The following is a 25,035-nucleotide window of genomic DNA, read 5'->3' as shown; positions in this document are numbered from 1 at the left end:
GGACAACGTTTGATGTTTAAGAGTGTCTCTGAAAACATATTTGAAGCCATTTTTATCCCAGCATTCATTCAACTGCAAGGGTAAGCGCGTTCAATATCGGAAATCAAAGTTCAAGAGCGAGTACTTAGACACTCCAATACGACATGTATGATTTCCAGCGGATAATGCCTGTCAATATCTCAACTCCAATTTAAATCTACATCGTCCACAAATAGAAGGGTACATGTCCATGTACATGACCAAGTCTTCCAAAGCGCCGCAGTTTGCTGTTGCGAACCTAAGTGTGCCAGAAAAATATGGTCGTGGGTTGGAACCCAAAATTAGCCCTGATTATATTTTCTAAATTTGTCAGCATAATTTGTGGCCAACCATAAGGTAAGGGACCTAATGGGTGAAAAATCACATTTTGGCTTTTCATTTTATTTTAAAACTACAGCATTTTCGGAACACAACAATACAATTCACAAGCTTAAGTTTAGTTTTATTACAGAGATACTTGACATCACACATGGTGAGCTTGACTGAAGTAATATAAGTGGACGTCAAACGTCTTTATGATGTCGGGGGACACGGGTGGCCCAGTCGTATAAGGCGCCGCGATTCGCTTTGCAGAGTTGCGTCCCTTGGGCACGCCAGAAATCTATGATTGTGGGTTCAAATCCCGGTTCGCCCTGATTATGTTTCTAGGTTTGTCAGCACCATACCCGTGCTCTTGGGTTTCACCAAAGTGGTAAACGCCTGGGACCTGCATCACTTCGGGCTTTCCTCCCACATTAAGCTGACACGCCGCGATATAACTGCTATACTGTTCAAAGAGGTGTTAAACCCAACTCACTCACTCACTTTATGACGTCATAGCACAATTGTATCCTAGCACACATAAGGTCCCTTTTCTCCTGGCGTTTCACATTGATTGAATGAAGCAATGGCCCTTTAAAGAAACTCTGTGTTCCTATTCCAGCATCATGTGAGCCGATGCGTCTACACCCCTGCGTCAACGGGACGAACTACCATAGCACTATGTATCCTAATGCGTTTGGTGACGTCACTCAGTCCCAGGCCATATCACGCTACAACCACTTCAAAGACTTCTTTGACATTCCATGCCATGCTTACGCAAAGGACTTCTTCTGTTCTGCTTACACTCCCGAGTGCTACCTGAATAGACCTATACCTCCTTGTCGCAGCTACTGTGAGGGTGAGTGTTACTTCAGCAGGCTCCATGCCGGAGTACTTGAATATACCCACACACCCTTGTTGGAGTTGCTGTGAGAGTGAGAGTTACTTGAATATACCCATTCACCCTTGTTGGAGTTAATGTGAGAGTGAGAGTTACTTGAATATACCCACACACCCTTGTTGGAGTTACTGTAAGGGTGAGAGTTACTTGAATATACCCACACACCTTTTTGGAGTTACTGTGAGGGTGAGAGTTACTTGAATATACCCACACACCCTTGTTGGAGTTACTGTGAGGGTGAGAGTTACTTGAATATACCCACACACCCTTGTTGGAGTAACTGTGAGAGTGAGAGTTACTTGAATATACCCATATGCCTTGAATATACCCGTTTACTGATGCCCAATTCTTTAAAAACATTTTATCACAATTGCATTATGTGAAAAGGTAGATATCGCAACCTCTTTACCTGTGTATTATCAGAGGTGCGGTCCCGCTGTGTGGGCGCTTACCCCGACAACATCACATTCCCCGTGGACTGCTCCAGGCTGCCGGAGTCCTCCAACCCCACTGTCTGCAGACCCAGCTTATATGAACGTAAGTACTACCCGGATATCACAGACAGTTAGCGGTAGGCGTTTTACTGTTGTCTTTTGTCCTGCAAAGTCAGGTTACAGTTACTTTAAATAATTAATTTGTTTATGAAAGCAGATAACTTTATCAAACTCTCAGACAGTAGGGGACACGTGTGGTCTAGTTGTCTTAGGCTCCGCATTCACTGTGTAGAGTTGCGTCCTATGAGCACGAATCCTATAATTGTGGGTTCGAATCCCCGTTCGCCACGATTATGTTTCTTGATTTGTCAGCACCATACACATGCTCGTGGGTTTCAACAAAGTGGTAAACGTCTGAGACCTGCATCACTTTCATCACTTTCCTGACACGATGTGATAAAACTGGAATACTCTTCGAAGCGGCGTTAAACCCAACTCATTCACTCTCTCAGACAGTTTACAGATAAACATAGAAACTTGGAGCATATTATCTATATATATATTTCAACCCTGATAACGCCGACAACGTTGTTGTCTTCAGCGGGGAAGTGTATACCAGTGCAGGAAGAGCTGTGTGAGGACGTGGGCTACAACTACACCTCCTTCCCCAACACCGTGGGCAGCTACGGGGAGAAGGAGGTGAAGGCCAACCTCACGACGATTATCAAGGGAATCCAGTTTGCCACCCACTGCTTCAAATACGCCAGACTCTTTGTCTGCGCGGCCTTCATCCCCAAATGCAGTGGGACAGGTCATGTGCCCAATCACATCATCCCGCCTTGTCGCAGTCTGTGCCAAGGTAAGAAGCTCCATAAGTTTCGTGCCGTTCGATTCTTTGTTATTTGCTTAGGACACAGCCAGCTCTTGTCCATGTTATATTACTGCGTAACGACAGGTGAAGATCACGATTTGGAGGAGTCATTAATAATGAATAATGGTTTAATTCAAACGCTGGTAATATTTGGATCAGTGGTATGTTTCCTGCCTGGGTGATATTTGAGCAATAGTTGGACTCCCATTTGGGTAATATTCTGGACAATAGCTGAATTCCCATTTGGGTAATATTTGGGACAATAGCTGAACTCGCATATTGGTAATATTTGGAACAATAGTTGAACTCCCATGTCGGTAATATTTGGACAATAGCTGAATTCCCATATGGGTGATATTTCGGACAATAGCTGAACTCGCATATGGGTAATATTTGGAACAATAGTTGAACTCCCATGTCGGTCATTTATGGACAATAGTTGAACTCCCATACGGGTAATATTTGGGACAATAGCTCAACTCGTATTGGGGACAATGGGAACAAACTTTCCATACTATATCCATGCATTGCTGTTCTTATAGAATTCAAGTCCCGCTGTGAGATTTACCTGCACATCTTCTACCTTGGATGGCCTCCCCATCTGAACTGTTCCAAGTTCCCCGATTCCCCGGATGAAAACATCTGTATTGGATACGACGAGGCACACGAACTGCCGGAGAAAGGAGGTGAGGCTAGTTCTTGACTCTCCCAGACTAGATCCACCGTCAATTTCAAAGTGAGACTGCACAGTTTTACCATACACCTGAATCTCACATCATTGTACGCATATACTATAAATCATTTGGCTAAACCAACCATCGGAATCTCACATCATTGTACGCATATACTATAGATCATTTGGGTATACCGTAAATCTGAATCTCACATCATTGTACGCATATGCTATAGATCATTTGGCTATACCGTAAATCTGAATCTCACATCATTGTACGCATATACTATAGATCATTTGGCTATACCGTAAATCTGAATCTCACATCATTGTACGCATATACTTTAGATCATTTGGCTATACCGTAAAGCTGAATCTCACATCATTGTACGCATATACTATAGATCATGTGGCTATACCATACACCTGAATCGCTCAACATTGTACGCATATACTATATATCATTTGGCTATGCCATACACCTGAATCTCACATCATTGTACGCATATACTATAGATCATTTGGCTAAACCATACATCTGAATCTCACATCATTGTACGCATATACTATAGATCATCATGTTATACCATCAACCTGAATCTCACATTATTGTGCGCATATACTTAAGATCATCAGGTTATACCATACACCGTATGGCCGTTAATAAATACATGTATTTCGTACATTGTGTACCGCATTCGGTACTACGGATGTCCAGTAATATTAGTGTTAAAGACATATGACCCTCAACACGGACAGATTAGCTGAAAGGCGGTCGCTATTTTCATACGTTAGTACGAGCAGTTTGTCTTATTTCATACGTTAGTACAAGTAGTTTGTCTTATTTCATACGTTAGTACAAGTAGTTTGTTTTATTTCGTAGGTTAGACAAGTAGTTTGTCTTATTTCATACGTTAGACAAGTAGTTTGTCTTATTTCATACGTTAGTACAAGAAGTTTGTCTTATTTCATACGTTAGTACAAGCAGTTTGTCTTATTTCATACGTTAGTACAAGCAGTTTGTCTTGTTTCATACGTTAGACAAGTAGTTTGTCTTATATCATACGTTAGACAAGTAGTGTGTCTTATTTCATACGTAAGACAAGTAGTTTGTCTTATTTCATTGGTTAGACAAGTAGTTTGTCATATTTTGAAAAGGCATACAGGGTGTTGCAGGAATGGATATCTGAACTATTTGACGTTGGCCTATTTAGAAATGAATTGATATTTCCCTCTACTTTTGAAATAACATGTGTGTCTGTTCTTCGTGATCTTACTCTGAAAATAACAGCCTCCGTGCTCTAGTGGTAGGGCGTCCGCCCGGAGAGCGGAAGATTCGGGGTTCGATCCCGGCCGGGTCATACCGAAAGACTTTAAACGATGGTACTTGTTGTTACCCTGTCTGGCGCTCGGCATTAAGGGGCAAAAACAAGGACTGGTCGGCTCGGAGTCAGTATACTGTGTCTGAGTGAGGTGTTCATGTTAAACTGCGGCATGGCATCTCAGTGGACAAGCACTACAAATCGGCATCAGTTCGGACTAGTACAAACAGCCACACACACACACACTGATTCTGTCTGTTTAACCATCACGCATTCCAACAACATTTTGTAAAAGGTTATCTTTGGTTGGATTCACGAAAACTATTTATGATCCCTAACTTGTTTTGGTTCAGTATGTCTCAAATTATGTCTAACGATCACTTTTTATAAATCTATGTGAAACTGCAGCTGTAACATACAGAGGATGATGAGTGGATGAGAGTGTGTGAGTGAGTGAGTATGGTTTTACGCCGCTTTTAGCAATATTTCAGCAATATCACGGCAGGAGACACCAGAAATTGGCTTCACACATTGTACCCATGTGGGAAATCGAACCCGGTTCTTCGGCGTGATGAGGGAACTCTTTAACCACTAGGCTACCCGACCGTCCCTGTAACATCAGAATGTTTCCCTTGACGTGTAACTACATACGATGTGTGCCTAGTCGTATGAATGTCTATTCAAAATAGTAAGGGTTGCCACGGGTGTCCCAGTCGTCTAAGCCGCTGTGCAGAGATGCGTCCTTTGGGCACGCCAGAAACCTATGATTGGAGGTTCTATTCCCGCTTCGCACCGATTATGTTTCTAGGTTTGTCAGCACCCTACCAGTGCTCGTGGGTTTCACTAAAGTTGTAAATGTGTGAGACCTGCATCACTTCGGGCTTCCCCCTGATACACTCTTCAAAAAAAGAAACGCATAGGTGTTTTGAGAATGCCAGTTAGATATTCTTTCCCAGCAATCGTCATAAAGACTATTCTTATGTTTGATTCCCGTTAATCATGTCATGTTTGTTGTGCATTGCGCGCAAACACAACTCAAAATATTTTTTTGTAAACGTGTATCAGCAAAAATGCAAAGGATGCACGGAAATTGCTTTCAGAAAAAGTTTTCAGCACAATACACGTGCAAAGTAGTGGAAACAAGAGTAGAGACACTGGCTATAAAAGACCGTACAAAATTCATCAGTTCATTACGAATTTTCTGACGTGAACGGAGATCGAAAAATGCCAAGATTAACTGCCGCTGACAGAAATATCGCCATTGGACGTTTGGAAGCAGGGGAGTCCCAGTCTGCCGTTGCAAGACACTTCAACGTTCACCAAAGCACCATATCTCGACTATGGGATCGATATACCCGCACTAAATCGACTCAAAATCATCCCAGAAGTGGAAGACCAAGAGTGACCACCCCTGCTCAGGATCGCTACATCCGGTTGCATCACCTTCGGAATCGATTTGCTACAGCGGGACTGGTTTGCGAAGAATTTCCGACCAAACCATCAGAAATCGTCTGAGGGAAGTGGGAATTCGAGCGAGACGACAAAAAGTTGTACCTGTCTTGCGACGTCTACACTGTGTACGACGTGTCCGGTGGTGAAACAGAGTACAGGCTTGGGATCTCAGGAACTGGCGACGCGTTTGGTTCGGGGTTTGGTTTGGTTTGGTTCAGCGACGGGATGGAAGACAACGTGTATACCGACGTCGACATAAACGTTTTGCGCCGAACTGCGTTCGACAGGTGGACCGATTTGGTGGAGGGAATGTCATGGTGTCGGGAGCCATATCCTACACGGGTAGATCACAGTTAGTGGTTGCCCAGGGCAATCTTACAGCAAACTGATACATAGACCAAATTCTGCGTCCTCACCTCCTCCCAACTTTGGACCGCCAGAGGGAGCTGTTCCAACATGACAACGCTCGGCCCAATACAGCACGTGCAACAGTTAATTTCCTTGTTAATGAGAACATCAATGTGCTCCCATGGCCGTCCAAATCGCCTGATCTCAATCCCATTGAACATTTGTGGGACGAACTTGAACGACGCGTCCGTCAACGTCACCAGCGTCCCCACACACTGGCACAACTCGCCAACGCCTTACAGGAGGAATGGCGAAGAAATCCCCACGAAAATAATCCGACGACTTGTGCAATCTGTGCCAAAGAGGTGTCGAGCAGTGACGGCTGTAAGAGGTGGTGTGACCAGGTACTGACCACGACGCCCCCTTGTGGCTACACATGTGCAATGACTGAACTGAATTAATGCTGATAATGACGACAATGCTTTTGTCGATCACTGTGTCTAATTCATTTGACTGTGTTCACGCATATTCTGTGTAGATACTTTTACATCCGCTTAATAAATATCCTTATTTTTTAACTGTGCGTTTCTTTGTTTGAAGAGTGTATTCAGCTGACGCGCAATGATATAACTGAAATACACTTAATAGTGGCTTTAACCCAACTCACTCACTCCAAAGATCAATAAGAGACATGACTTGATATTTAATTAGTTTTAGTTATTAAGTTTGACTTTGTATCTGATGAATCTGTCCCATACCTGTTCCGCGCAGTCTCATGATGAGGGATTTCTGGTTCAAGTACTCATTAAACTGGGTAAAACAGTAGGCTTTATACCCCATGATGATAACACGAACAAGCAGGAACCAGGATTGCTTTCACATTGGTTTGCAATCAATGGTAACACCAAAGATCCCACCCCTCGCCGAGTTTGAGGGACGGCTAAATAATGACGGCAAGACATTGCTGGGAACTTAGCGTGACGGCAAGTGGACTTTGGACATACTTGATAGGTAGTTGATAGCGAGGCTGTAGCTGGTGTTTGCGGAGCGTCCATCGGCTTCAGCAGCTACGAGCGGGATCCGGCGTTCTGGCGCCGGCTATAAGCAGGTGACGATGGGTCACGGCTTACATTGGGTCTGTCTTCCGTACAAATATGTTCCTTTGCCGTAAAAAGTCTGATATTCCGACAGGAAATACTGTTGTTCTTATCGAGTGGTAGCCCGCGTAGACACATTGCAAATACTTAACGGCGGAAGTGGTGACTTGATGTATCCATTGATATCAGATGGCGAAACAAAATAGTCTTTGACTTCAGAATGTGGGCATTGCGGTTTCAACATTTGTTTGTATGTTGTTCAACATCTCACTCAGGAATATTCCAGCTATATGACGTCGGTCTGTAAATAATCGAGTCTGGACCAGAAAATCCGGTGATTGATATCATAAGCACGGGTCCACGCAACTTGGGTACGATGACATGCATCAACCAAGTCAGCGAGCCTGACCACCCGATCCTGTTAGTCGCCTCTTACGACAAGCATAGTCGTCTTTTACGGCAAGCATGGGTTGCTGAAGACCTATTCTACCCCGGATCTTCAAGGGTCCTCTGCACTATTGGACAAAAATGTCTCAGGTCGCTATCAGACTCATTTATAGATTAAACACGCTGGTTGGCGTGCATGGCCAAAGAACGTCATGTCGTATTCGTATTCTTTTTCATTTTTTCACGTAAAATGTGTTTAGGGTGTAAACGCTGACAATACCTGTTTAGATCTAAACATGATTAGGAATGTGGTTCAGTCCTAAACGGAATACACATTTGGTATGTCCTTTCTAAACGGATTTAGGTCTTAACACACATGAAATGAGCTACCGTCTCACAGTCTAAACACCACCTAAACACAACATGCCCATAATCGAAGCATGGTCAGAAATTAAGCACGTTAAAAAATGTTTAGATTTTAGGCATATTTAGAGATTAAGCATGTTTAGAGTTTAAATCCTTTTTAACGTGTTTCGAATTTAAACATGTTTCAAATTTAAACATTATTTAAACAATATTTCAATAGAGGGCATTAGACAATAAGTCAAACGTGGATAAGATGTAAAATGTATATTACAATTGCACTTGCTTAACACATATACCACCAGGACTTACAACGAACTTGCTGCAGTATTTATATAATAACAGCAACTTACCCAAACTCGGTTAATGGAGACTAGGACAAAATGACACTTGTGACAACAGTCTCCGTATCACAGGTGATATCGTGAAGATTACAAATCAAAAGGTTGCAGGTTCGTATCCCGCGCCCAGGTTTAAAAAATCTATGTGTTTCTAAATGAGTTGTTGCTGTGTGACTACTCGTATTTCTCTCACACAGGACGCTCACAATGAAAGTAGATCTGATTACTACGATTGATGCTGAACAGTTTTTAGTTAATACAACTCACACCCCCACACCCCCACACCCCCCCACCTCCAAATTAACCCATTAATACAGCGAACAAGTGATGTGTTTACGTTTGTGTTTAGGATCTAAAAACAGTTTTGACCATGTATACGGGTTGTCCAGTTTCTTTTACACACACTTCCTACTCGCTAGTAAATCCATCAAGTTGCAAGTGGTGTGTTATCTCGTTCCAGCATGCAGGCGGGACGAATTCCGGTGTGACAACGGCACGTGCATCTCCAACCTCTGGGTGTGCGACGGCTACCAAGACTGCGCTGACAACATGGACGAACACCACTGCGGTGAGCACCACAATGCGGCTGTTTTATCTCGAGAGGCATGGGTTGGGTGGGTGGGTAACAGTTTGGCTACCAACTTCTTAGGAGAACGTGTTTTCATAATTTGGCAGATCGACGTTCCATATCCAGACATTGGATGTAAGACATGTAAGAAATGTTCTATTTGGGATAACACTTTCTTAGTAAAGTACAGATTCTGGTACTGTTTGGGGTTGAGTCCCATTCGGGATTTGAACCTACACTCCCAGAGTGAGGCACCTACTCGCCCGCACACAAAATCAGCGATCTAATCCTCTCAGCCACCGAGGCTTCCACAAAAGTCCGACAACTGGTAGTCTAGATTGTCATCAGGGGGCACGGATGGCACAGTCGTCTAAGGCGCATTGATTCGGTGTGCAGAGTTGCGTCCCTTGGGCACGCAAGAAACCTATGATTGTGGGTTCGAATCCCGGTTCGCCCCGATTATGTTTCTAGGTTTGTCAGCACCATACCCGTGCTCGTGGGTTTCGCCTAAGTGGTAACCGTCTGAGACCTGCATCACTTCGGGCTTTCCTTCCACATTAAGCTGACACGCCGTGATATAACTTGAATACTGTTAAAAGCGGCGTTAACCCCAACTCACTCACTCAATGATAAGTGTTATCCGAACTATAACATTTGTTACATTTGCCCACTTTCTAAATGGCATTGTGTATTCATTGTATTTAAGCTGATCAGTTCGTCTCCTCGGGTTCAGAGAGCAAGTAGCCAATCAAGTGTTTGCTCTAGACTTCAAGAAGAACTGATATATGTATATATGTATGGCATCGACATGGAGTTATGTTGTATAATTCATAGATCTATATTTGCTAATGGTGTCTTCTGGTGTGTTACAGATTGCAATGTTTCCGCTTAGCGGTTTCAGATAATATATCTGCCTTTGTGAAATTTCAAAATACAGCCTAACATTGGCGCCATGTTGATGCCTTAGATCATGTTTTTCTTGTCTTTGCAGCAACTTGTGCTGCCAATGAGCATCTGTGCTCCGGAAACAGGATGTGCGTTAACAAGAACTCCGTATGTGACGGCGTCACTGACTGTGTCGGCGCTGTGGAGGAGTCTGAGTGTGGTAGGTTCCAAAACTGGTTAGACAACAGGGATGCGAAAATGATAAAACTGTTAAATTTATTCATTTTACGCATTTTTAACTCAAATGTACACTTGCGTTCTTTATCCAAATAAATGTTCTGTTTGCCTTAAGGGTAAATAGGGTTCAAAACATATGCAACTACGTGTACCTGCAAATAAACAATTCCAAATTGTTGCTTCAGTTCGCCTGGGGACCCACGCCCAACAGAGGATAGTGGAAGCCAGGGACCCGGAGACGAACCAGTGGCTCCCTGTGTGCTCCGACGGCTGGAACATGACCTTCAGCAACATCGTCTGTAATCAGCTGGGCTACAGGTAAGTACTTTCATCGTCTGCAATCAGCTGTGCTACAGGTTAATACTTTCATCGTCTGCAATCAGCTGTGCTACAGGTAAGTACTTTCATCGTCTGTAATCAGCTGTGCTAGAGGTAAATACTTTCATCGTGTGTAATCAGCTGTGCTACAGGTAAATACTTTCATCGTTTGTAATCAGCTGGGCTGCAGGTAAATATTTTTATCGTCTGTAATCAGCTGTGCTACAGGTAAATACTTTCATCGTGTTTAATCAGCTGTGCTACAGGTAAATACTTTCATCGTTTGTAATCAGCTGGGCTCCAGGTAAATACTTTCATCGTTTGTAATCAGCTGTGCTATAGGTAAATACTTTTATCGTCTGTAATCAGCTGTGCTACAGGTAAATACTTTCATCGTCTGTAATCAGCTGGGCTTCATGTAAATACTTTCATCGTCTGTAATCAGCTGGGCTACATGTAAATACTTTCATCGTCTGTAATCAGCTGTGCTACAGGTAAATACTTTCATCGTCTGTAATCAGCTGGGCTTCATGTAAATACTTTCATCGTCTGTAATCAGCTGGGCTACATGTAAATACTTTCATCGTCTGTAATCAGCTGGGCTTCAGATAAATACTTTCATCGTTTGTAATCAACTGGGCTACAGGTAAATACTTTTATGGCGTTCAGCAACATCGTTTGTAATCAGCTGGGATACAGGTAAATACTTTTATGGCGTTCAGCAACATCGTTTGTAATCAGCTGGGCTACAGGTAAGTACTTTTATGGCGTTCAGCAAAATCGTCTGTAATTAGCTGGGCTACAGGTAAATACTTTTATGGCGTTCAGCAACATCGTCTGTAATCAGCTGGGCTACAGGTAAATACAGTCACATTGTTTAACACCGAATTGCTTTCCCTATCAGGCACTGAGTAGTATGTATGGCATGACTATCGATGCATGGATGGTTTAACAACATGAACTGTTTGAACTAAACGATGATTAAGAGAATGAATGTATAGTGCAAAGTGTCCCGATGATTTGTACATGCCTATTCTCGACTACTCACTAACCGTTCTCTCTGTGTTGTTTCCAGGATCGTACACAGCACGGTGTTTAAGGCCGGCTCAAGTCGACCGGCCGTTGTCCTCCAACCACGCAACAATAACCAGGACCCACGGAAAATACAGAGTTATTTCAACTGGACGTGAGTTGTCGCCCCTGTTTGTGTAGCCGTTAGGAAGTAAGCGTATATAGCAGCAGTAAAACGTCTGATTATTGATACAGACTCTGTTTTAATGCCGTTTTAAATATCAATGACCAGTGTCCTTTTGGTCTCACTTTATATTGTTAAAATGAAACACATTCTTGTAAAAAATAATAATCTGCATTTTTTAGAAACACCCTATCCTGAATATACTCAACGACAAAAGAAACGCGAATACCATACCTGTTGGTTAATGTATATAGACTTGTTCATATTCAAAAGATATAAGATTAGTTCCATGCACAAACGAACATACTGTCATGATGTGTGAACCTACGCTCATGACCGCATCACATGTGACGTTACAGATCCGTGACTCGAAACGCACCATTTGTCTCGTGCAGGGTTAGCGTGTAAAGTTTGGAAATCACGTACAGCATATCGCGATGAGAATAAAGACACTGTGGTTACACTTGACTGATTGTTAGTTTTGTCATTAAGTAGGTACCCATTGGAAACATCTCTTCTTAACGTACATGTTTCTATGGTTCGCGTTTCTTTTTGCGATGAGTATATGCATAACGTCAAAGCAAGACAATAACAAGTCTCGATTGTCCGATGAACCATTTTTCGACTAAGAGGCTTATATGTTTGAGGCGTAAACGTAAGTTGCCCGAGGGGTAATGGTCAGTGTTACATTACAGGTCCAGCTGCTCCAACAATGAGCACGTCAACATCATGTGTGAAGATCCAAGTAAGTCTGTCTTCTCAACCCCTATAATGATTCTTGCTTTCGTAATAGCCGTTTCATCCCCGACTTCACCATTCCAGAAAACACCGTAAATCACAAGCACTGCTGTAAAAGACAGTCTTTGTGACGTGTAAGTTGATAAATGGATGCTGCGTATCAAAGCGACATCAATTGAACGCAGGTTGGAAATATATCCTGGGCTAATAATAACGTTTTGGTACGTTTTACCACATGATAATTATCAAGGAGTTTATTCAAGTCTTATGTAGCCTCCCTGGTAATATACACGCCAGGTGCCACAGTGAGTAGAATATATCGATGAAGGACAAGAGTGCGTGCAGTATCTATCACTGGAACAATGGTAGAGCTGCTTATATTGATCTATACTTATATCCAGATTGCTCACTATTTTTGAATGATCAGACTAAATGAAACAAAGCTTTTGAGGAGAGAGAAATGTGTAATTATCTGTCAATGTCGTGATGAGGTTTACGTTTAGCCAATACCCGATGAAAGACTAGTAAATGGCTCGACCGTGAAGGATATCGTGTTTAGTGACATATCCACAGCCTGATTACCCCGAGAAGAAATTAAGGCCATGATAAACCACCGACCTCGCAAAAGAAAGTATACACCTATGTTTGATGCTGGCTAAAATTGAAACAAACAACAAATGGTTTTGGGATGATGATGTATTTGAAACGGGTATCATTTTCGGATGGTTGGACAATGAGTTTGCATTCTTTCAGGGGACTGTTTTCAGTCTAGTAACGTTTTGATAAAGTGTGTAAATTCTTGGTAAAAAACGTGTATGCTTCTGTGTGGCCACTTTTCAATTGTATGCTTTCTTTTGCGCGGTACTGTAGTGTAAGGCGCATAAGAAATGTACGTACAGAATGTCGAGTCAGCAATTTGTAGCCTTTATTGTTCATCGTTTCAGACACGCCAGTCATACGCCCATTTAAAATCAGTTTGGTAATATACTCCACCAGCATTCTTATTGAAATGAAGATATACTACTTAATATTGGTAGGGATAATCTGGCTGTCCATGTGAGGTCTGAATGTGAATTATTGCTCAGATAGGTCATGCGAATAGTATTCGATATTGCCATGGCCCCGAAGCTTGCCCAGCTTCCGCTTCTGCCCTAAGATAGCTGTCATATCAGTTGTTGAGAAAACGTTTCATAAGAAAGATGCAACACACCTATGACGACAATCTATTGTTTAAACAATCCATTATTTTTTTCAGGAATTGACAGTTGTCAATTATACATGATCTTGAACCCACGTTTCAATTAATGTACATGTCAATTATTGTGCGCATTGACGTTAGTTTTCAAACACTATCAGACGGTTTCAATTAATATAACCAGATCATTAAAATCTACTGAAATTAATACGTAGAGTCCCATGAAGATTTCGGGTAGAGAATAGGTCTTCAGCAACCCATGCTTGCCACAGGAGCCGACAATGCTTGTCGTGAAAGGCGACTAACGGGATCTGGTGGTCAGGCTCGTTGACTTGGTTGATCCATGTCATCGTATCCCAGTTGTTTAGATCGATGCACATGATGTCAATAACTGGATTGTCTCCTCCAAACTCGATTATTTACAGATAGTTGGAATGTTGCTGAGTTGGACAATAAACAACAACAAACAAACACAATTTCTAGTTAGAATACAGAAATGGTAACTTAGTACACCCCAGACATAGCCCTTCTCATCTGATTGTCTACCCTCACACGTTAAATCAGGGATACTGACAGGTTTACTATATAACGTTTGAAACACTGGCACCCTGAAACATGGGCCGAATGCTTTCTTTACACTAACACACATCGGCATATTTGTCTCAGCTCCATGCAGTGTACACAGCATGGATTTGGCGTTGCACACGGTAGCATGTGATACCGCGAGCTTAATCGATTATATTTCGTTAAATCGTGCTTTATTGAAGATTCCAAGCTCGTGTCATTTGATGTACTGCGTTTAATTATCGCTGAATAGCGCACTGCATGTAATTCACATTTCTTTTCTGAAGTCATTACAACTTTGGATCTTGGACAATTTGGACAAAAGTTTCGATCTCATTTCTATTTTTATCGATATGGATATATCGATTGTGTTCCATCGCACAGTATCAATAGCATAACCTTGTCTCAGATTCAAAACGCGATCTTGACAGCAACCAAATCTTTGCTGTGCTGGCATTTGAACAACGTGATTCAGGGCTCTGCGATTCGCTGTGCTGATTTGCGTCTCATAAGCGTGTTAGGATCTGCTGAATTTCTCCGACTATGATCCTTGGTTTTGTCAGGGCCTTATCTGTACTCGGTGTCACTTTGTTTCTTGGCGTCAGTGTTTGCTTTCCTCTCGCGCAGCATTCAACACTTATAGTGAGTGAGTTGGAGTTTACGCCGCTTTTAGCAATATTCCAGCAATATCACGGCGGGGGACACCACAAATGGGCTCCACACATTGTACCCACGTGGAGAATCGAACTGGGGCCTTCAGCGTGACGAGCGAACGCTTTAACCACTAGACTATCCAACCGCCCCTCAACACTCATAAACTGAGAATTGAAAGAAACTATACATCTCACTTGATTTATCATATTTTGGATTTTTAATTGAAAATATCTCAAGTGAGCGATATCATGTCTCCCCCCCCCCCCCCCCCCCCCCCCTCCCCCTACCCCCAAATGGAGTGTACTGGCGCTCAGACGGCACTCAAAGAATTCTTCTACATTGTTATACTTTTTTAAATATAATTTGATTTAAAACTGTTAAATGTTGTTGTTTTTTAAATTCGCATTATACACAACTGCTGGTATCTAATGGGTATCTAATAGGACATCTTATCTTTGAAAATCAATAATTTTTTCTTTTTTCGGCACAAATTTACAACATTTCAAACATGGTATGAGTCATGTGGTTGCAAATTCATATCTTACCCCGGTCTTCATTGAACCAATTTATTTTTACACACTATTTTCCAGCTATAGATTTCATTTTACAAATCTTTGCTGGAATGAGTGATGGTTAAATAGACTTAATCACATAATCAAACAGTTCTTTTAATTTATATTCAGTTATATAAAAACAAACACGGTATGCTTTCTTTTGCCTTCATTTTATATTGCCTACAAGATAACTCGACAATTTCCGAATCTCAACCAAATGATCTCCCTTTGAGGTAATGCATTCCCTAATTCAGCATCGCAATGCAGAAACAATACCTCGATTGTATAAGTGTGTGTCAGTATGGTACCAGTGTCCATGTGACCCCACATTCATGATCAGATCACAGTGCGATGTACATTCATGTGTTAATGTACATAATAAAGTTTTCGTTTGTTTGTTTGTTGTTTAACGCCGCACTCAGCAATATTCCAGTTATATGACGGCGGTTTGTAAATAATCGAATCTTGACCAGACAATCCAGTTATTGACATCATGGGCATAGATCCACACAGTTGGGACACGATGACATGCATCAACCAGGTCAGCGAGCTTGACCACCCGATCCCGTAACTCCCCTCTTACGGCAAGCATGGGTTCCTGAAGACCTATTCTACCCCGGATCGTCATGGGTCACATAATACAGCGTGATAGTATATATATACTGCTTGGCAACAGACTGCCTGCCCGACAGAACAGAAACGTTTTGACAACATTTGTAATATTTTGGGGCAATCCAATTTTCATCTGAACACTTTCTCAAAACATTTTTTGTCGCATTTTTTAGCATAACTAAACTAAAACGTGTGTAACGAATGTATGTTTGATCTTCAGTCTGCGGCACCCGACCGGCAGTGTACCCGAGCGCGCTAAGGATCGTTGGTGGGGACGAGGTGCGACCGGGCACCTGGCCCTGGCTTGTCTCTCTGCACGGGGGCTCTGGCCAGAAGTTCTTCTGTGGGGGCAGCGTCATCAATGAACTGTTCATCCTGACTGCGGCCCACTGTATTGGGGGAGGGTAAGTCCTACATTTGGCAGGTCAAGGGCACGGGTGGTCCAGTGGTCTAATATCACATTTGTGCAGAGTTACTTCGCTTAGCCGCAAATGGATCCGCTGATCGCTGGTTCGGAACCGATTATGATTCGTTTGTTTACATCCTTTCATTATTCTTGCGTTTACCAAAGGGGAAATCCTAACGACCTGCATCAGTTTGAGCTTCTTCCGACGTGTTAACGCTGACGCTGTCGTGGTATACTGAAATGCCGTTCAGCGGCCTTATACTCCAACTATTTCAAGGACGCTTGCAGGAACAAGCCGTTAAAAGAGAATGTTCATCAAAGTAAAATATTAGTGTTGTTAGGAAAACGGGCATCTCCACAGATGATTATTGTGTCCTTGTGTTTTCCTCACCCTCTTGTTGGCTCCTAAATCGCCGGGCAAAAGTATGTATATAACCATGTTTGATGATGGCTAAAAATGAATACTTGATGCGAGTATCATAGTTGTGTTTTGGACCTCAAGTTTGCACTGTTTGCAGAATGTGTTTGCAGCCAAGTAAGGATTAATAACATTTTTAATTTCTTGGTCCTAAAGTGCATATACTTTCTTTTGCCCGGACGAAAGTTTATTTAAGACTTAGGAACCGGGTATTGCTATTCTAGCTATCAAAATGAGCCTGCTACAAGTGCCTGTATATATCAAGCAAACCAGACATCAGCCTGCCTGCCTTCGTGCGAATCAGACCAGTCAATCTCTTACCAAGGCAATATCTGCCAAGTTCGCAGGACCTCCATAATCTCAAACCGTACTTACACAACAAGAAATGTTGGTTAAAGAAGCCCTATAGCACTGGTGGGCTTACCCGTTTCGCCAATAGCCAATGCATCACCTCCTTAATGAGTGTAAGAATCTTATCAGTTTGATTTGGATGTAGGGATGTTTGCTCGTACTCATTTGGACTTATCGAAGACATTTAATTCAATCTCGACATCATTCATAACGTTTGATGTCTTTGAAAGGCATTTAGAAGTGATATACACATAAGGAAGAGATTGTATGTATGTCAACTTCTTTATTATGAGGAACACAACGTTTGTTCATCACCTGATGAAGAAGTAAGCTTATACGCCGAAACGTTCATCAGGTGATGAAGGAGTAAGCATATACTCCGAAACGTTGTCTTCCTCATAATAAAGAAGTTGACACATAAAATCTTTTCCTTAATACGTATGATGGTTAAACATATTTTACGACAAGTTTTCTATTGGTGTGTAGAGGCGTGCCGTTTTTGCAATGGACGATTCAAGCAGGACACACGAGAAAAGATACCTACTCCAGATACCGGCAGGTCAGGAAAGGACAGAAGTTCTTCACCTACCCTGGCTACAACCACCACACTGTTGAGAACGACATCGCCATCATCAAGCTGGACGAACCTCTCACGTTCAGTGACTACCTGCGGCCAATCTGTCTCCCCAAACAGGGCCAGGTCATACCCGTCGGCACCAGATGCATCTCCGCCGGCTGGGGCAAGTCTAGTGATACAGGTAGCGTCTTTATATGTCTTGGCACTGTTAACTCATCCACGGTGATACGTCCGTCCTACTAGCAGTTCCCGAATCTTGTTCTGAATTCGTCATGACCATTTGTTTATTTTACCTTTTACTCTAGTGACCATGGGACCGATCCGTAGTATGCACCTTTGCAATAAATTCATCAATTAAAACATCTTTGACTGATAACTGTGCTATTCTTTACAATGTGTCAAGAAACAGGTTGTAAACTTCAGGTTTTTATTGTTTTCCATTCTCCGTGAGTGGGTCTTTTAACAATATTCCAGAAATATTCCAGTGGGGACACCAGAAATAGCATTTACACATTGTTCACTAGTGGGGAACAGAAGATTGTTCACAAGTGGGGAATAGAAGATTGTTCACAAGTGGGGAATAGAACACGGGCCTTCGGCGTGACGAACCAATGCTGTAACCGCTTGGGCAACCCAACCCAACCTTGATTTAACAATTGTTTTCTTGAAATGTATTATGTAGTATACGTTAAGGAGCCCAAAGTTATGAACGATGTCATCTAAGTCAAAGTTCATTTTTTAACCTGTTCTAGTCGCTGCATATAGACCCGTGAAGATCCGGGTTAGGATTGGTCCTCAGCAACCCATGCTTGTCGTAAGAGGCGACTAATGGGATCGGGTGGTCAGGCTTGCTGACTTGGTTGATGCATGTCATCGTATACCAATTGTGTAGATCGATGCTCATGATGTCAACCACTGGATTGTCTGGTCCATACTCTATTATGTACAGACTGCCGTCATATAGCTGGAATATTGCTGAGTTGGGCGTTAAAGAACAAACAAACAAACAGCCGCTGTATAGAACTTATGTCGAAACGGGTATTAAACATGTATTGTCTGCCAGTAGAATCCATGTCCCAAACATGTAGTCGGCTGTATATAGACGTTCTCGTGATGTTTCCAGCATTGGACTATGAGCCTGCAGCGCGCCAGGTACAGCTGGACATCGCGGATTGGCACAGCTGTGAGGCGGCCGTACAGCGCGCAGAGACCCCGGTGCCCTACAAACTGACCGATAATATGATTTGCGCAGGTGGCTCGGATGGATTTGACGCTTGCGCGGTAAGTGCAATATGTGCATTTCCGGGTGTTGATTACATAATGTATTTGTCTTGACGAGGACCCGCTCCACTGAGCGATCTTATGCCTATTATTGTGCAAGTCTATTTTAAATGAATTTAATAGATGTACATACTCAAATGTGACGAAACCAGTTGATGTCGCTCAGTGAAACTAGGCTATATTTGAATATTAATTATGAATATAAATATAGATATTAACTTTTCCCTTACTATTAAAAATAGTTACTACTGAATGATGTCACCAAATATAGAATAGCCTTAACTCGGTCCAGAGTGTTCTCATAATGTAATGATATGGTAGGATGGCAAATTCCATGTTAGCATTGGAAATTCGTATTTGCCCTTTCAATATTAATGAAATGTAAGACGAATAACATGTTGTTATAGTGTGTCTTTATCATAATACTTTGAGTCGACGATTTCTGTCCGAAAATTAATGTAGATTTCAAAGTGTGTACATCTTATTAATTTCTTACAAGCTGAGTGTCCTAAAATTATTCATAATTTATCTTAATACATATTTCCTTTGCTCACGATTAGTTATTTTATTATTATAATTTCAGATGTCCATGAAATGTTGTTGTTGTTTATTACTCACGGATGGTCGTCGGCCATGTCTTTGGATGGGTTGGGGAGGGGTTGAAGTAACAATCTGCCCATGCTTCAAACATCCCTTAATGTATTTTTGTTATTATCTTGTATTTAGGCCTTTGGCCTCTATGGAATGAATTACTACCTGTATGTTAAAGCATGCGTCTGATGCGTCTGAAACATTATTGGTCAATAGTGCATGGGGCACGGGTGGCCCAGTCGCCTCAGGCTCCGCATTTCGCTGTGCAGAGGTGTGTCCCATGAGCATGCCAGAAAAACGTATGATTGTAGGTTCGAATCCCGGTTCGCCCCGATTATGTTTTCTAGGTTTGTCAGCACCATATCCGTGCTCTTGGGTTTCACCGAAGTTGTAACCGTCTGAGACCTGCATCTCTTTGTGCTTTCCTCCCACATAAAATTGACACGCTGTGATATAACTGGAATACTGTTCAAAGCGTCGTTAAACCTACCTCACTCACTAAAGTATGAGAGGCATGATCGTCTTCGCTTTGTGGAACGGGTCCCGAAACATAAGCATTTTTGTTTGCCATAGCACAACTGTAGAGTAACTGTAACGGCAATTTACTGTGTGTGTGTTTGATCTTTAACGCCTCACTCAGCAATATTCCAGCTATATGACGGCGTTCTGTAAATAATCGAGTCTGGACCAGGCAACCCAATGATTGACATCATGAGTATCGATCTACACAACTGGGATACGATGACATGCAACAACTATGTTAGCGAGCCTGACCACCCGATCCCGTTAGTCGCCTTTTACCACAAGTATAGTCGCCTCTTACGGGAAGCAGTAGATTGGAATGAGCCTGACCACCCAATCCCATTAGTCGCCTCTTACGACAAGCATGGGTTGCTGAAGACCTATTCTCTACCTGGACCTTCACGGGTCTAACGGCACTTTAGCTTTAGCCTTGCACTGTGTTCTTTATTGCAGGGTGACAGTGGCGGTCCGTTCGTGTGCATGAAGCCCAACACGACCAATGTGTGGTTCCAGGCGGGGATAGTATCGTGGGGGATCGGATGCGCCATCCCCAACGCGCCGGGAGTGTACACAGAACTACCCCTTTATGTTAACTGGATAAACGAGGTCATCGCCAACAACACCGACCCGTCGTGATGGACGTGAACTACGGGGAGATGCTGAGGATGTGGGTGGTGACCACCCCCACTCCATCAGTTGAACAACTTGCTCAAACTCTAGAATCAGTAACATGTCCTATAAGAATACAGTTTGCATTATTGCCATACAGAATAACTAATGACACTGGAGCCCCAAACATGGATAGCCATGTCGGGCACGATTCTTTTAACACCAGCAGAACTGGTATTTCCGTGTTGTGTATTCGAGATATAACTATGACGCCATAATGGACTGTGTCTGCTGACAGTTATATTGAGCTGTGGAGATGACATCATCAACACGTTAACTCAGCGGCAGTGTCTCAAGCGTGCAACATCCCGGCGAGCGTTTCCTGAATATTTCATGAACCCGGGCTATGACGCAAATATTTCAGCATCAGACTATGTAATAGAGGCGTTTGATGGTGTGTGATTCCACTCGCGGTTACAACCGTAAGGAGCTGTCGTTACATGTTACATTCTGACGTAATGCCAAACAGCATTCAGGTGAAATCGTGTTGAAAGTACATTTGGTGACATATATTGGTAATTAACATTTCAGAGACATTTTGCATTTCAGTTAATTTCTATTCCCACAAGGCACGGGTGTGACTCTCCTGTTTCGATGGGCAATGGTATAACGTGAACTCTGCGCTTGTTTGCTGTAAATAAGTTATTATTTTACATTAGACCGAGCCTGCATTGTGGAAAGTGTCGTGGCTCCATCATGCGTTGGAAACATATTGATTGTTTTGTACATTTATTTCATGTCAGCTCAGACTGGGTATATCAGTCTTGGTTGCACACACATGCGCGGTATGTGTTGTCGGTTGTGCCAATGTGAGACGATATCGTCATGCATTAATTGAAACCAAATTACTACCTGATAATGATGTGGTCCAAGACTGACCGTCGGCTGGTTGAAACAGAATAACATCATATACACTTGTTGAGACCTCTTACAAACGCTGAACATGTGTTAATCGGTAATGTTCATAGTCATTAATGGTGTTTCATTTGATGTCATTTGATGTCATTTTCGATGCATTTATTTTCAAAATGTTCAATCATTGCTAGGCATGTTCCACTTTTTGAAGAGACTGTTAACACAGGTATGGTCATAGTAGGTCAGCTATCTCATCTCCTGCTTGTCCAGCTTACCGATGACATCTACGCTGCCATGCACGGAGACCACAACACCTGTAGCAGCACACGACTTGGCCAAACCATTAGGAAACGAGCTGTGTGTTAAGCACAAATTCCGTTTGTATTGCCAGGACTCGTTTAACAACGTTATCTTCGCTTCATGATTGTGGGTAACTATGTAAGTACTGGAGTTATGACAGGTTAGTGTTGAGATGGCTCGCTGGAACACCGAACAAAGACTATAATCCCAGTTGTCAGTGTTCCTTAGATAATCACGAGTCGGGTGTATATTCGATCTATTTTACAAATTTGCTGATTCTATCTGTTTCTATTCATAAATTGTGTTCAGAAGTATTTTTTGCAAAACAAACTTCTGATATTTTTGAAACATTCTCGTATTTTGAAATTAATTCATTCAAGTGACTATAAGTACTTAGCCTAGCCGGAGGCGTGACCTCGTTGCTTATTTTGAAAGTCTCTCAACTGTATTCTCTAGATCATGGTATTTCTGTTAAGTCAAAACAATCTATGTTCAAAATAGCCACGATATCATTCAAACTGTTTGCGGCAGGATTTGGCGGTACTTGGGCTACAGTGACGTATAACTACGCCAATACCTCCACAGTTTCATATAGTGAGCAGTTTCAAGAACTCCTTTGACAGTTGCTGAACCACTGTTCATTCTAACATGTACGTCAGTCAATATTGTCGCCATGCGTCATTACCATGAACGAGAATGGTGATCTTTGGGTAGTATCTATCTATATCTTCTCAATGCCACACGAGCCAGTTATCATAAAATAAACTCAATATATATCACTGTATTCTTAATAATCACTTGTAGTATAGAACCTGAAGGTTAGTGACGATAATATCAACGTTCTTTGTATCAAGTATCATATGTATCGCCTTCCAATACACGGTCACTCTTAACTTGCGTACTACAATGTACCAGTATGCCGTAACTACCGCCATCACCGTCATAGAATGACCTTGACCTTGGCTCGACACACGGGCAAGGCAAGACATCTCGCTGTGCAACTTTTCCAACCGCAAAGCTCGAAATTAACATAACATGAAAGTGATTTCCGAGATTAAAACTGAAAACATACAGAGCCATTTAATTGAAGAACCGTACCAGCTAAACGCATACAACAAACACCGTTCTAGCGAATTGATAAGTTTGTACGTAAAACTCATTCAACTGTCCAAGTTTGTTTTATGTGCCCAGTCATCGATGTTGACAGTCGTGATTTTTGTGATTAAAGCGAGCCATGTGACGTAAATTCGTGATGTTACATTTCACAAAACGTACTCTGTGACACGAGAGTGAGTCTTGTTTTGTTCCAAACCCTGCAATGGCATTATTAGGTACGGCATTATCGTATACAGAGAAACCTTGCTAATCCGGACGGCAGAGTACCCAATGTAATAGTCCGAATTAACGGGCATTCGGACTGACGACATGTTCTCTGTACACTGACGTGATGTGTTTCACAAGAGCCTGGGGCTCGTTCCACAAAGCGATCTTAGCGCTAAGATCATCGCAAGGCTTTGTTAAAGTTTGGGAGTTAAATAGCCTTTGCGCTAAGATCGCTTTGAGGCACGGGACCCTGATAACTGCTATGTGTGTTCAGCCTTGACGGTGCCCGACAAGGTCTCCCAGGGAACACGCCACCAGTAGCCACACCCCGTGTTGTGTCATGCATGCTTGGTGTCCCGGCTCACATGCCCGCCTTTATATATTATGGCGAATCCCCTTGTGTTTTCTCTTTGCACTTTGTCATATTTTTAAAGTTTATCATGTGTCATTAATATTGTTATAACAGTTCATATATTTCGTCCATGTTACGTAGAGTATTTGTATTCATTATCAATCAGATTTTTATTACCGCATATATGTTTAAATACACTATAGATACTTTTTCAAACAGTTTATTTTAGAAGATTACGTGTGAATAAAAGCGTTGTAATTAATCAGTACATTAAAATTGCTTGAAACACAATATTCGGATTTTATCACTTGGGATTTCATTACTACTTCGTAAGTGTTACCTACTTCCGATTTGGTCTTAAACAAGACCGCCACAGCACGAGTACCCTTTTGTACATAACTGCCAGGCCGAGAGATGAGGTGAGGTGAAATGGGGTTTAACGTCACGTTCAAGATTATTGCACTTATATAGTGACGTACACAGACGTGTGTGGCTGCTTGTACTAGTCCGGACTGATGCCGATTTATAGTGCTAGCACACTGAGATACCATGCCGCAGTTTAACATGAATACCCCACTCAGACACAGTATACTGACTCTACGCCGACCAGTCCTTGTTTTAGCCCCTTAATGCCGAGCGCCAGACAGGGTAACAACAAGTACCATCTTTTAACGTATTTTGGAATGATCGAAATCCGGACCTTCCGCTCTCCGGGCGGACGCTCTACCACTAGACCACGGAGGCGGTCGCCGGGCCTAAAGGACATCGTGTTTAGTGATATATCGACACGAGACTCCCACGAGAAGAAATTAAGGGTATAGTAAACTGCCGGGCCAAAGAAAGTTTAATGGTGGCTGAAAATGAAGCAAAGAAGAAATGGTTATTCGATGGATCTATTTTATGCAGTTATCATGGTTTTGGACCTTAAGTTTGTAGTGTTTCGGCGATTGTTTTCAGACTAGCAAGGTTTTGATACTGTTTGTAATTTTCAAGCGTATACTTTCTTTGACCGACAGTTCAGTCTGAATTGTGTATGCGCTAGAACATATGCTGTGGCCATAAAGACAGCACGTCACCCTTGGACGTCAGCTACTTGGGCGATCCTACACACGTTGATGTGCATCACATGCAATAAGACGGCAGATCGTAGACTCATGTTGACGTCATACCTGTTTCAGCCATAGTCAATGCTCGATGGCGATGGCCCAACGTTCAGTGTCACTCAAAGAACTTCGGATAGAAACAGAGGAAAAAAAGAAACTATACCTCTCAGTTGATTCCAAATTAGCAATATCAAATGCACTAGCGCTTAGTCAGCACTAAAATAATACTTTTACATGTT

General features: G+C 42.3%; 1 protein-coding gene across 2 annotated transcripts in view; it reads left to right on the top strand.

Annotated features, from left to right (window-relative positions):
• Nucleotides 1-23,925, top strand: part of LOC139467717 (atrial natriuretic peptide-converting enzyme-like) — a 175,534-nt gene extending 151,609 nt beyond the window's left edge. For both annotated transcript variants that reach the window (XM_071249228.1, XM_071249227.1), the window contains exons 8-20: nt 962-1,198; nt 1,664-1,777; nt 2,276-2,533; nt 3,088-3,231; nt 8,989-9,096; nt 10,088-10,201; nt 10,404-10,536; nt 11,612-11,722; nt 12,427-12,476; nt 16,269-16,452; nt 17,710-17,981; nt 18,924-19,081; nt 20,648-23,925. In XM_071249228.1, the coding sequence (XP_071105329.1) occupies nt 962-1,198; nt 1,664-1,777; nt 2,276-2,533; nt 3,088-3,231; nt 8,989-9,096; nt 10,088-10,201; nt 10,404-10,536; nt 11,612-11,722; nt 12,427-12,476; nt 16,269-16,452; nt 17,710-17,981; nt 18,924-19,081; nt 20,648-20,830 (2,066 nt within the window). In that variant the 3' untranslated portion in view covers nt 20,831-23,925. The remainder of the gene's footprint in view (nt 1-961; nt 1,199-1,663; nt 1,778-2,275; nt 2,534-3,087; nt 3,232-8,988; nt 9,097-10,087; nt 10,202-10,403; nt 10,537-11,611; nt 11,723-12,426; nt 12,477-16,268; nt 16,453-17,709; nt 17,982-18,923; nt 19,082-20,647) is intronic.
• The last annotated feature ends 1,110 nt before the right edge of the window (nt 23,926-25,035 follow it).

Source organism: Haliotis cracherodii, unplaced genomic scaffold (assembly GCF_022045235.1).
Source record: "Haliotis cracherodii isolate W230 unplaced genomic scaffold, xgHalCrac1.p SCAF_2, whole genome shotgun sequence".
Taxonomy (NCBI): Eukaryota; Metazoa; Mollusca; class Gastropoda; order Lepetellida; family Haliotidae; genus Haliotis; species Haliotis cracherodii.
This window is presented reverse-complemented; position numbering and strand designations above follow the sequence as displayed.